At 45.0% G+C, this 13,019-nt stretch overlaps 1 protein-coding gene across 3 annotated transcripts; it reads right to left on the bottom strand.

Annotated features, from left to right (window-relative positions):
• Nucleotides 1–2,465: 2,465 nt before the first annotated feature.
• Nucleotides 2,466–12,732, bottom strand: LOC112070440 (protein FAM199X). Of its 3 annotated transcripts, none has more exons than XM_070438972.1 (7): nt 12,537–12,732; nt 6,341–6,525; nt 6,006–6,225; nt 5,761–5,913; nt 5,515–5,676; nt 5,110–5,379; nt 2,466–3,903 (listed from the first exon to the last, which is right to left on the bottom strand). In XM_070438972.1, the coding sequence occupies exons 1-7, from the start codon at nt 12,591–12,593 to the stop codon at nt 3,727–3,729; spliced, it is 1,224 nt and encodes a 407-aa protein (XP_070295073.1). In that variant the 5' UTR covers nt 12,594–12,732; the 3' UTR covers nt 2,466–3,726. The 3 variants fall into 3 exon arrangements, with proteins under 3 accessions (XP_070295073.1, XP_023993635.1, XP_023993636.1); XM_024137867.2 differs by lacking the exon at nt 12,537–12,732 and adding an exon at nt 8,141–8,280; XM_024137868.1 differs by lacking the exon at nt 12,537–12,732 and adding an exon at nt 7,927–8,132.
• Nucleotides 12,733–13,019: the final 287 nt, after the last annotated feature.

Genomic DNA, 13,019 nt, shown 5'->3' with positions numbered 1-13,019 from the left:
GTGCTTAGTATTCAGTAAGAAGCACAGGGACCAATTTGTGGCTCTGATTCACCTATTCTCTTGGATGGGGACAAATACAACCATCAGAAAGGCAATGGTGCATGACCAAATACTTATTTCTGCAACACAGTCTGTCTGTGTAAATACACTACAGAAAACAAAAGGTAGCGGCTGCATTGGCAGTAGGTTGTTCTCATACAGATAATTTTTTCAAGTTATGCAGACTTCGCCTCCCTCAGCGCAATTCAGAGAAATAGTGGGTTCATCAGTAATGTATCTGATGCTTTTCTTGGAAAAGAGGATGTGGTGATTTGAAAAGGGACTATCCTTTCTCAGTAAGATTTCTATGTTTCTTTGTAAGTATAAATAACCACAAGAAGCTTATGCTCTGGCATCCTCTGTTTCCTGCCACTGAGTTGCCCTATTATTTACATCAGTTCTTCAGCACTTCTTGCTCCATAAATTGTATACTATTCAATTGTTTGGGCCAACAGAGAATTGATTAAAAAAGACATTACATTGTTCATGATATAAGGCTTGATGCATTGGTGAAGCAGTAGTATTGTCGATGGCTCAACTGTGTAACGGTCCCATTCCCTGTGGCAGCCATTCTCAGACCGTTTTTGCTAGGTAGTTAACGTTAGCTAACGCTAGTTGGCTGTACCTGCGCCAAAACTTTAGTATTTCTCCACCCATAGTTTGGACTCAATTTTCTTTTTTAAATGTCCAGCCAACCTTTTCAGCAATTTTATTTTCATGACTGATCAAAAAGCTCTCTCTTGACCCTCTGCAGCAGAACAATCCATTTCCATAAAAATCGCAGTATCGAAACACAACACATATATAGAATTTTGATAAATCGTGATACATATAGAATCGCAATACATTTCCTATCGGCACCTAAGTATCGTGATAATATCGTATCGTGAAGTCCCTGGCAATTCCCAGCCCTCCTACTCACCAGTATGCCTGTTAGTTAATTACAGTGAAAAGCACCTCTATTGAAATCTGCACCTGCTTCCAATTAACTTCATGGTTAATTTAAAACCTCCCATCAAAAACGATGGCAGTGGAATAATGGGATATACCAAAGATAACCTATTATATTGACAAGATAGCCAAGTAGCTGCTCTAACAATGGAAATACATGTACTCAAAGATAGAAGGCAGGGGAGATCAGGTGGGACCATTCTAGCCAATTGGCCAATTGGACCGTTACACAGTTGAGCCATCGACAATACTACTGCTTCACCAATGCATCAAGCCTTATATCATGAACAATGTAATGTATTTTTTAATCAATTCTCTGTTGGCCCAAACAATTGAACAACAGGCACATCTAACTTACAGTAGTCGTTTTTCTCAAAGTGCCCGGAATGCCACATGCGTCCACTTATATCAGTACATTTGTAACAGCTTAAACATTACAAAACGTCTATTCCATCAGATAGGACTGATGTAAATCGACACTCCCTCATAGACCCCCGTACAAAAAGGGCTTATCTCAGAAAAGCTAAGTTTAATCAGATCATTTAGCATCCACTCTTTTTAGGTAGTGGTTGGAATAGCCATTTTTTTAGGATCCAATCAATATGATATGGCACCTCCATCACCATTATAGTCTAGCTGAGTATGTGCTTATATCTCTTCCAGATAACGCTAATGGAGCTAAGCAAACACATTTCTAATGTACCCTGGACAGTGAGGAGTCACTAACACACTGATTAATTACCGATCAATTTCATTGCTTTCATTCACACACTATCTTCCCCTTTAGAACGGTTGTCTCGGTTTAAACCTATAATGTATTTCTTCTAATGCACTACCTATTGACCTTCAGTCTACGACAGAGGAAACTGATCTGCAATGAAGCTCAAATGATGAACTCAGCCATTGTATGCTGTTACACAATGAAATACAGTATATTAGTCTTAAGAAATGTCAGCCCCAGAAGAAACCAGTTTATGTAATAAGTATAGGCTAGTAAAATGATATGTGCAATAAAGTCATTTATAAACTGGGTGATTCGAGCCCAGAATTCTGATTGGCTGACAGCCACAGACCGTATACCACAGGTATGACAAAACATTTTTTTTTACTGTTGTAATTACGTTGGTAACCAGTTTATAATGGCAATAAGGCACCTCGGGGGTTTGTAGTATATGGCCGATATACCACGGCTGTATCCCGGCACCCCGCGTTGCGCATTAGAACAGTCCTTAACCGTGGTATATTGGCCATATACCACACCTCCTGGTGCCTTATTGCTTAAATTTAGCATGTCTTTTGTGAATACATTTACATTGAGGTGTAATTCTAATTTGTCGCAGAGATTTTGTATATTGTCCTTGTAACAAATATTGGAGGACATTACCACTTGCATTGCAAAAGCCAATCAAGAAGTAGTTTATCCATTGATATATTTCACTCTAATGAAAATTAAAAGAAACACCAGGAAAACATGATGCATCGATGGCAATTTATTTCTCATTATGCGTTACATTACTATTGAGTACATCACACAGAAACTGAGTTCTGGTTTGCGTCTGTTCTGCAACACTATATTTCCAACACCGCAGTCAGGTCAGTAATACATGGTTGTGGTATATACAATTTATAATTGGACCTCCAAGAAAGCACCAACGAATACGTCTCATCTTGGTCCGTTGAACTTTCCTCCCCAGAATGAATGGTACAATACACACAGAAATAGTTGTTTTATGGCTATTCATCTCTTTCAGTCAAAATAAAGATCTACTCACAATATCTAGTTGATCTATATTGTTTTCAGAGTTACTTAAAAGCGTAACTTTATACAGGAAAAAGACAAAGCGAAGTAAAGCTTCAAGGTAAATACATGTTCTAATGTACAGCAGTTAGTGTTAACTGTTGAAGTGGAAAGAGTACTGAGTTCTACAGGACAGGATCAGTAACCAAGGAGAGTAAGCCAAGACATCATGAAACACCTTCCCATTCAAAGACAATGCAGTCATACTAAAGTTTCATGTCATTCAGCAACATAAAAATATCTCCTGTGTGCAATGCAATGGATATCTGCATTATTTTTTACATGTCATGCTCAACCCTAGACCCCATGCACAAAACACAAGGAAAATAAGAAAAAAAACTAAAGGAGATTTTTTTTAGAGGCGAACATTGTGTTACCATGTTGCATTTATGAATGTGTAAGCCTTCATATTTTAACTTAAAGGGGACACTTGATGCAAAAACTGTTATTTATGATTAACCGCATTTATAAATAAATGTTTTTTAAAAGCTGTTTTGAAGCACTTGTAACTCAATGCCAACAGTGATGACTTCCCATGCAGTGACTCAGTGTTCCATCTATGCCTTCAAGATTAAATTAACCACAGAATTAGGAAGTTAACCTCATTTTATGATACATTTGGTAGTTTTACTTGAATACTCATTCAATATTAGTGCTCAGTGCTTTGCCTCAGCAGGATCATACTACCAATGTTTATAGATTAAGACAAATAAAACTGAGAAGAAAAGAGAACTAGATTCTTCAAAAAAAGGTGTTTCATTTAAAAAAAAAAAAACATTCTGTGCAGGTGTCCAATTCTAAGGATTTAACTCAAGAATGGTCCCAATAGGGCAGCTTTGCTTCAATGTGAATGGGGCTCTAGGATGTGGGACCAGCTGTGATGTTAGTGGAGGATGTTATTGTGAGGCTTAGAGGGAACACTGACTCCTTCATTCTTGTCACATGAAGACGTCCACTACATCTTCTCCATGGTCCTCCTCCTCGGTGACTTTGAGTGACAGCACCTCTTCGTTGAGGAACAGGCCACTCAGCCTCTCCTTGCGGGCCTGTCTCTGCTCCTTCAGCTGTCTCTTACGCAGGGCTTTCTGCTGCAGCTTCCTCTGCTTAGAGCGTTTCTTCCAACACAAATAGGACAAGATGATAAGCAATGTATGGCAGTGGCACACTAAGCACACACACAAGAGAACAGACAGCACACCAAGCAGTGCAAAACAAAGGCTCAGACTACCGTTCCATAACTCAAATGTAGGGTCATGTTTTTTACTTGAGGCAGGAGATCCATTTTCCATTATATCTGGTCACTTCATCCTACAGTAGGTCACCTACATATTAAGAATATTTCCCTGTTATCACTGTGAAAAACTACTAAACTGTAGGAGTGTGTACATATCAAATAGAAACCCATTTGAATACCTCATGTAGAGTAACGCGCACCACATTGACACCACATGGAAGTGATTGCAATAATTATGCAAGGAGGAATACATACATTGATGTCCCAAAGTATTTGGACAGTGACACATTTGTTTGTTTTGGCTTTGTACTCAGCACCTTGGATTTTAAATGACACGATGACTATGAGGTTAAAGTGTAAACAGTGTCAGCTTTAATTTGAGGATCTTTTCAGAATATGCTTCTAAACACTTCTACATTAATGTAACCTCAGTCATTGTATCATTTCAAAGCCAAAGTGCTGGAGTACAGAGCTAAAACAAACTGTCCAAATACTTTTGAATCTCACTGTAGCCTCCCAAGTGAACGTTCGTTCCTTGTGTTTTTTCACAATGCAGGTCTCCCTCTGCCTTGTCAACATCCTCCGTTTCAGTGTTGGTTTATTTTTCCACTTGTCTATGCCTTCCATCCGTGGGTTAGTAGCTAGTATGCTAACACAGTTTTTAGCATTTTTAAGCTAACTACTCGACCAGGCAATAAATTACAGGAAGAGGGAAGGAAGATTTCTTCATCTAAATACTCTTTATTTAAAATCTATTCTAGGGAGATTAAGCTAGCAAACATAAAATACTGCGTAATACTAGATAAGATTTGTTTTTGAATTACGCAAGATGCTGTTGGCGCTGGTAGATACTTTCCTCTCCTCTGAGCTTCCATGTCGAGGGAGATACCTACTTCTATCTGTTTTTATTTAAAGCTCAGGTGCATCCTGTTTCCAAAGATCATCCTTCAAGGCACTGTATGTTGTTGATTTCAGTCAAATTGCAATTTCAATTTTAGTAGCCGTTTAATCTGTAGGTATGGAAAACTTGAGGAGCTATTCAAAAGCCATAGTGAACTTCAACAGTCAGAGTGAAGCCCTGCCTTACCTTGGAGTCCCGGATGCGCTCAGCTGCACTGGACAGGTTCCCGTCGCTGTGGGCACGGCTGATGTTAGCTGTGCTGCAGTTGGACGTGGAGTTGCCGGTGGAGCCTGTGGATCCGGTGGAGCTGCTGGCACTGCTGACCAAGCTAGCATTACTGCTGCTCACCCCACTCACCCCACTAGTGCTAGCACTGCTGTGGCCACTCCTCTTCCAGCTGTCTCGGGTGCTGCTGGGGCGCTGCCGCGGACTGTGCTCCCGGATGTAGTTCCTCACCTGGAGGATACGAATGTTAAAGCTTCAGGTTCAACAAACATCTGAAAAGTTGTACTATTTCTTTAGATGTGAGTACACTGCATAGCAGTGTTTTTTTTATTTTTAAAGTGTGTACCACGTGTGCTATTCACTCGCCTGTTTCAGTTTCTCATCCGTCAGGCAGTTGAGCTCAATGATGAACTCGCTGTCTGTGGGGGATATCTGTGCACACGGGTCAATGATCTTGATGATGTCCAACTGCTCTCGTAGCCCCATCTCTGTGCTGACCTTTCTGCTTAGATATTCAATATATTCCACCTGACAGAGAGACAAAGCCTATAACATCTGCAACCACTGCTTTACAATTCCTGGCATTGTGAATTTGAGAGCTGGTCTCCATACCTGTTCATCATTGGTCATAGCACTCCAAGGGAGCTCATCCAGATTTCTATGTGGTTTGGTCTTTCTCTTGGAGGAGAGGCATGGGGAGCTGGGAACACTGGGTATGATGTCAGAGAATACATCACTTCCACTGGTTATGTCACTTCCAGGCAACTGTGGATAAACAAAAAACATTAACCCAAATGGAACAACTACCAACATAACTTGACAAAAATATTTATGTTATCACATTGGGGGGCACATACCTGCCACTCAAATTCGCTGTCCGACCAGTCCCAGTAAGTGCTGATAGAGGAAGACACGTCGCTGCAGACGCTGCCCTCCGGGAACAGGTCAAAGGAGGTGAACTCCTGGTCATCCAAAAGGGAGTAGCAGTCCTCCTGGTCTCCCACAGAAACGGAGGAGAACAGCTCCTCACTGCATTCGGAGCTGGCCACACTGGTTCCACAAGAAGTCAGGTTCCATCTGAAAACAGTCAACAAAAGCAACATTTTGGTGTGGTTAGTTTAGCCTGTTCCACTAGTCTTGCATTAAAAAGTAGAATGCAAGTCAAAAACAGGTAGCTAGCCATCAGCCTTACCTGTTACTATGTAAGCGGCGCAGTTGGTCTGTCCGGTGACAAGAGGATAACTGACAGCCAAAGTCACTGACATCCAATGTGCCCGTCTCACTGATGTTCCCTCGCTGAGACAGCAGCCGTGGAAAGGGCTCCTCTGGAGAGAGGAACTTTTCATAAAGAGCTTCAGACATTTTGGTTTTCTCCACCTGAGAAAAACAGTGGGAAATAAGTATAATTAGAAAATATTTTATAGGTAGCTAGCTAGCCAGCCAAATGTTAAACAAGGCTCTTCCCACTTGGATAATTAAGCAGATTAGCTACCTACCTACACTACATGACCAAAACTATGTGGACACCTGCTCGTCAAACATATCATTCCAAAATCACGGGCCTTGATATGGAGTGGGTCCCCCCCTTGCTGTTATAACAGCTTTCACTCTTTTGGGAAGGCTTTCCACTAGATGTTGGAACATTGCTGTGGAGACTTGCTTCCCCAAGCTGTAGTATGCTGTAGCATTAAGATTTCCCTTCAAAGGAACAAAAGTGCCAAGCCCAAAGCATGAAAAACAGCACAAGACTCATCATTCCTCCTCCACAAAACTTTACAGTTGGCACTATGCATTGGGGCAGGTAGCGTTCTCCTGGCATTCTACCAAACCCAGATCCGTCGTACTGCCAGATAGTGAAGCGTGATTCATCATTCCAGAGAACACGTTTCCACTGCTCCAGAGTCCATTAGCGGTGAGTTTACACCACTCCAGCCGACACCTGCCATTGCTCATGGTGATCTTAGCCTTGTGTGCTGGTGCTCGGCCATGGAAACCCATTTCATGAAGCTCCCAATGAACTGTTATTGTGCTGACGTTGCTTCCAAAGGCCGTTTGGAAACCAGCGATTTTTACTCGCTACAAGCTTCAGCGGTCCCGTTCTGTGAGCTTGTGTGACCTACCACTTCTCTGATGAGCCGTTGTTGCTCCTAGAAGTTGCCACTTCACAATAACAGCACTTACAGTTGAAGGGGCAGCAATTTGACAAACTGACTTGTTGGAAAGGTGTCACGTTCTTCTACATTTTACTGCCAATGTTTGTCTATAGAGATTGCATGCCTCGACTTTATACACCTGTCAGCAACGGGTGTGGCTGAAATTGCCGAATCCACTCATTTGAAGCGGTAGCCACATTCTTTTGTACATAGTGTATCTGAGATTGGCTGGCAAGACAAATTAACTGGCAGCGTAGCGACTAGCGGTCTGTTAACAAAACATTGCTAACACCGGCTAACTACCTAGTTAGCTAGCGTCCCCAGCAAGCTTCCGAGTTGGTTAGTCAGTTAACTAACAAGGTACAGTAGATGGCTAACTTGTCCATTTCAAATGTTAACATGTTACATGCTAATGATCTAGCTAGCTAGTTATTTTGGGACAAAAATACATCATTTTGAAGGCAAACAACGAGGCCTCGTTAGCTAAATCCTCCGCGAAATCGAGAAGGCAGAGTTAACGTTAGCTGTCTTGTTCGAGATAATAACCCACTCGCTAATAATATGCCAAACATTATTTGCGACGGAAGACCTTGCCTGGTCGAAAGAAGTTGACCAAACAACAAACCTGCAGTTCAGAGAAAAACAGTTATTTCCTCCTCCATTTGCAAACACTACGCAACTCCGCAATCACACACGTCAATTCGACGCTTTGAAAACGACTGCGCCCCCTTGCAAGTGAAAATAGGAAGTAGATGGCATGTCATGGAAAAGACTAACGTTACTATAAGGACAGATAGATCACCGAACGTATAAATCTGAAGCATCAACTTAGCGTTTACAGAGGAAGCAGAGAGGTCGGCAGTGGGAGAAGATGAAACGAGATGGATTTTGGCCGACATTCTGAAAATGTTCTCATCGATTAAACATTTGATCTCAATACAATTTTCTGTTCTCCAAACTGGAAAACTATTACGAACAGAGTGGACTAAGTTTTGTAGACTTCACCCTTTGCCAAAATACGTTGTTTAGGAGTGCAAAGGCTAATTGCGTTATTTCGCACTATACAGAGTAGGCGTGTCCTAACGGAAATATGCAATTAAATGCTGATCCATACTTAATGAGAGACTGAGTTGGACCCCTTTGACTAATACAAATACAAGGCAGTTAACCCACTGTTCCTAGGCCGTCATTGAAAATAAGAATTTGTTCTAAACTGACTTGCCTAGTTAAATAAAGGTCAAATAAATATATATATTTGCTATAAATCTGGCTATGTGGAGAAGCGCAGCTATAGTGAGTGACAATTTACCGGTTTGGTCAGGGCCATCATGGGAGATGTTTATCCTGTCGATGTAGCTCTTAAATTAAGTTTGAGTATATTAGCAATAAAATGTGTTCTATATAGCTGTGAACATTCTACAAGGAAGACCCATTTAATCAATTAAACTGAACAAAAATATAAACGCAACATTTTCAAAGATTTTACTAAATTACAGAATTGAAATAAATAAATTAGGCCCTAATCTATGGATTTCTCATGACTGTGAATAAAGATATGCATCTTTTGGTCACAGATACCTCTAAAAAAATGTAGGGGCTTGGATCAGAAAACCAGTCACTCAGTATCTGGTGTGACCTCAATTTATCTCATTCAGCGCAACACATCTCCTTCGCAGAGTTGATCATGCTGTTGATTGTGGCCTGTGGAATGTTGTCCCACTGTTCTTCAATGGCTGTGCAAAGTTTCTGGATATTGGCGGGAACTGGAACACGTTGTTGATCCAGAGCATCGCCAATATGATCAATGGGTGACATGTCTTGTGAGTCTGCAGGCCATGGAAGAACTGGGACATTTTCAGCTTCCAGGAATTGTGTACAGATCCTTGCGACATGGGACCATATGGGAATTCTGCAAGCTCCAGCGATGCCTCATGCTTACAGATGTCGGAAAAGGATAAAATGCACTTGTGCTTATCCGAGTAGTGATTGACAAATCCGGTACATAGCACAGAACCATCCTTGCTTCTGATCAACGGAGAGACTTATGGTTAGCTAGTTAGCTTCAAAGGCTAGGGTAATTAGACCATTTTGAGAATTTAAAAAATAACGTAGCTAACGTTAGCTAAGTAATTTTCAAAATGCTAAACAAGAATACACACGAGAAAAACACTATCAATTATTTACACGAGAAACTAAAAAGGCTATAATTTCTACTTGCTAGGTTACTTGTTACTTGTCAATGAGAGTTTGCCTGGAGAAATTTGGAGTTTTTTCCCACCCTGCACATTGAGTGATTACTTCAAAGCTAGCGAAAGGATGTGTAGTTCTGTATGATAGCCACATTAGCTGCAAATTAGCATTTAATTTGAGGAGGGGGGGGGGGTGATTACAGGTGAATATATTGATAAAATTGACATTGTCTGAGAGAGATTTGGGTAGTTATCAAAACGTCACACCAGGGTAAGCCTACATGGAGCACTGACCTTATATGAAGTAGTTCTAAAATCCCCTATGGAAAAATGAATGGTCGAAAAACAATTGGAACCATTTACTGGTTTTATTTGGTATTATGACTCATACTGTGGTACTCAACAGTATCCAGCTGCAGCCCGCAGCTGCAGTATTGTGCAGTTGTCACAGCGGCAGCAAAAGTCTTCCACATCCCTCTTGTGCTGCCCCCAGTAAAAGCCCTGACGGAGGTTTTTGTGACCCCAAAGTGTCCAGTCCCCACCCCCCCATGAGTATTCTGGAGCACAGCCTCCCGCAATGCTTTTGGGACCACCACCTGCCACCTCTCCTCTCCCGTAGCTGACTCCTTCCATGCCCGCTGTAGCACGCCATCAGCCAGCCGCAGTCGCTCAAACTTTGACCACAACCCTTTGGTTGCGAGTGAGAGCGCTGTCACCTCTTCCCATGGTGGCCTCACCTGCGCCTCTACCCACTGTAGCACTGGCTGTAGGTCTGTGTCCCGTCCCTGCTGCTGCCCCCATTCAGCCACATCTGCAGCTCACAGCAGACAGGCCCACTCGCCCGACACACTGTGGTACAGACCCCCTCCTCTGCACACAGCTCTCTCTCCCGTCCCTCTCTCCGCTCACAGTGGCGGCAGCCGTCTGGAGTACAGGGCCGACGGAACATGGCGTTGGAGTGGCGTGCCCCTGCTCTGTGCACCACTGTGAAGTCATAAGGCTGAAGCTCCTCCAACCAGCGTGCCACCTGCCCCTCTGGCTCTCTGAAAGACATGAGCCACTGGAGAGCAGAGTGGTCAGTCCTTACAGTAAAGGGCAGGCCACCCAGGTAGTACTTGAAGTGTTTGACGGAAGCCACAACAGCCAAGAGCTCCCGCTGGGTGACACAGTAGCGGCGCTCATGTTTGTCAAATGTTTTGCTGATGTACGCCACCACTCTCTCCCCCTTTGGCCCCACCTGGGCCAGCACCCCACCTATGCCCACATTGCTCACGTCAGTGTCCAGGATAAAGGGCAAGGTGAGGTCAGGGGGAGCGAGCACGGGGGCCTCGATCAGTGCACGTTTGAGGGTGTTGAATGCCTCCTCACACTCCACTGTCCAAATGAAAGCCTTGTCCTTCGGCAGCAGGCGGTTCAGGGGAGCAGCGACGCTTGATCCTGGTTACCTCATTCAGCCGCCTGTAGTCCGCACAGAATCCCCCTTCTTCGGAACCATGATGACTGGCGCCGCCCAGGGGCTGTCTGAGGGCTCGATGAAGTCTGCCCGCTGCATCTCCAACACAGCCTTATCTGCCGCCTCCTGGCGTGCCAGCGGGATACGGCGGGGACGCATCTTGATGGGTCGAGCATCACCTGTGTCGATCTCATGCTGCACCAGATGAGTCTGACCCACCTCTTCCTCACTCAGCYSAAAGCTGTCTCTGAATTCAAACAGCAACTGCCACAAKCGTTCCTGCTGCTCGGGGTCAAGACCAACACAGTTCCTCCCCCATATCTCCCTCACTGCAGACAGTGTCCTCTCCTCTCCCATCTGGGGTAGCTGGGCTGGGGGGGTGCGGCCCGGGCTCACAGAGGGCTGTGTCGTGGAGGTAGCTGGGGTAATGTAACACACAGCCGTAGGTGACAGGGGGTCTGGGGAAAAGTCACACACAGATGTGGGGGAGGGGGGGCAGGCATGAGTCTCTGCTGCTTTAACTGTTGGAGTAAAGGGTTTGTTGGGTTTAGTGAATGTGACATTAGGGGGGGCCATGGTGACTGCCGGCCCACCCTGGAAGCTCAGTGTGCCCCCATTTAGGTCTAACTGGCAGCCTGTGCTCCTAAGAAAGTCCAACCCCAGTATACAAGGGTCCTGCACAGCCGCCACCCACACAGGATGACGCACAGACCTGCCCCCTACTGTCAGAGTCATTATTTTCTTCCCTTTCATGGGTGCCAGCTCACCTGTGACTGTGCGGAGCTGCACAGTTGTGGGCTTACACTGAGTCCAACCTGGCACAATATCTGGGGTACCAGGGTTACTGTGGACCCAGTGTCCACCAGGGCAGAGCAGGGCACCCCTTCCACAGTGACAGGGACATGACAAAAGTCCCAAACACAGGTCCGGCCCACCACAACAACAGGCTCCACCCGCTTGCCCTCGTCTGCAGACCTTGGGACCAGGGCGTGTGTTTCGTGCCGCCTGTAGCGACACAGCACGAATGAGTTCTGTCATTTCAGCCACCCATGCAGGCTTTTCCGGCTCCGGGCTGCTCTGCCCCCCAGCTCACACAGAGGGTCTGTCTCCCTGCACCCCCACCAAAGCCCCAGGCCACACCAGCTCCCTCTCCAAAGCCATCTACAAGGCTATCTGCAATGACTCAGGATGAGCCAGCTGGGTCTGTATGCGCAGCTCCGTAGGAGAGCGCCTGTATGAACTGGTCCCGTGCTAGCTCGCTCTGCACGGAGGGGGGCATGTGAGCATATGCCCGCCGAGAGAGGCTCTCAATATCATTACCTAGCACCCGTAGAGGCTCTCCAGGATGCCTGCGTCTATTACTCAGTTCGGAGCGCAGTAGCCCGGGCTGTACACACTGTCCATAGTGCCTTCTCAGTGCTCCCACTAAAGCACCATAATCACGTCTGTCCTCGGGGCTAATCAATATCAAACAGGCCAGAGCTTCATCCGTGAGGCATAAAGCCAACTGCAGTGCCCTATCTTCATTCGACCACCCCCTAAAATGAGCTAACAGTTCAAACTGAGCATGAAAAACTTCCCAATCCGCCTTACCGGAATACTTCGGGGTCTTAACAGATACGGACGCAGCCGGGAACTGGGCGCCGCCATGTTTGTTTACATCCTGAGCCCCAGATTCCTCGTCCCACCGCATCGACGAAACCCCTTCGGTCCGCCCACCAGAATCCGCGGGAAGCACAATCGACGAAGGACTCATGCCCGCTTCAGCCGCCATCACTCTAACGTCCTCCCTCAAGCGGCCTCTGGGCTCCGACGCCTTGGCGATCTCCTCAGTCAGATCCTCCGACGTCCATGCACACGCACCTCCTTGGCCATAATTGTCCCCTACCTCCACCTTCACTTTCGGATTTCCTCGAAGCATTTTCAACCCCTGTTCTCACCTACGGTAGCTAACCACAGAAGTCAGCTAGCTAGCTAACTTTTATCAATGTTTTTACTTCTGACACCAATGTAATGACCTGACTAGATCATAAAGGAACAATTGTCCAGACAGAGGGTTGAGTTTACGAATTGACG

This window comes from Salvelinus sp. IW2-2015, unplaced genomic scaffold (genome assembly GCF_002910315.2).
Source record: "Salvelinus sp. IW2-2015 unplaced genomic scaffold, ASM291031v2 Un_scaffold1324, whole genome shotgun sequence".
In the NCBI taxonomy this organism is placed as follows: domain Eukaryota; kingdom Metazoa; phylum Chordata; class Actinopteri; order Salmoniformes; family Salmonidae; genus Salvelinus; species Salvelinus sp. IW2-2015.
The sequence above is the reverse complement of the archived record's forward strand: the minus strand, read 5'-3'. Positions and strand labels throughout refer to the sequence as shown.

Coding starts and splice junctions, on each gene's coding strand:
- LOC112070440 (XM_024137867.2), bottom strand. CDS start 8,200: ATGTCGGCCAAAATCCATCTCGTTTCATCTTCTCCCACTGCCGACCTC. Junction 6,526..8,140: donor CCGACCTCTCTGCTTCCTCT/GTAAACGCTAAG, acceptor TGTTTTTCTCAG/GTGGAGAAAACCAAAATGTC. Junction 3,904..5,109: donor AGCGCATCCGGGACTCCAAG/GTAAGGCAGGGC, acceptor TTGTGTTGGAAG/AAACGCTCTAAGCAGAGGAA.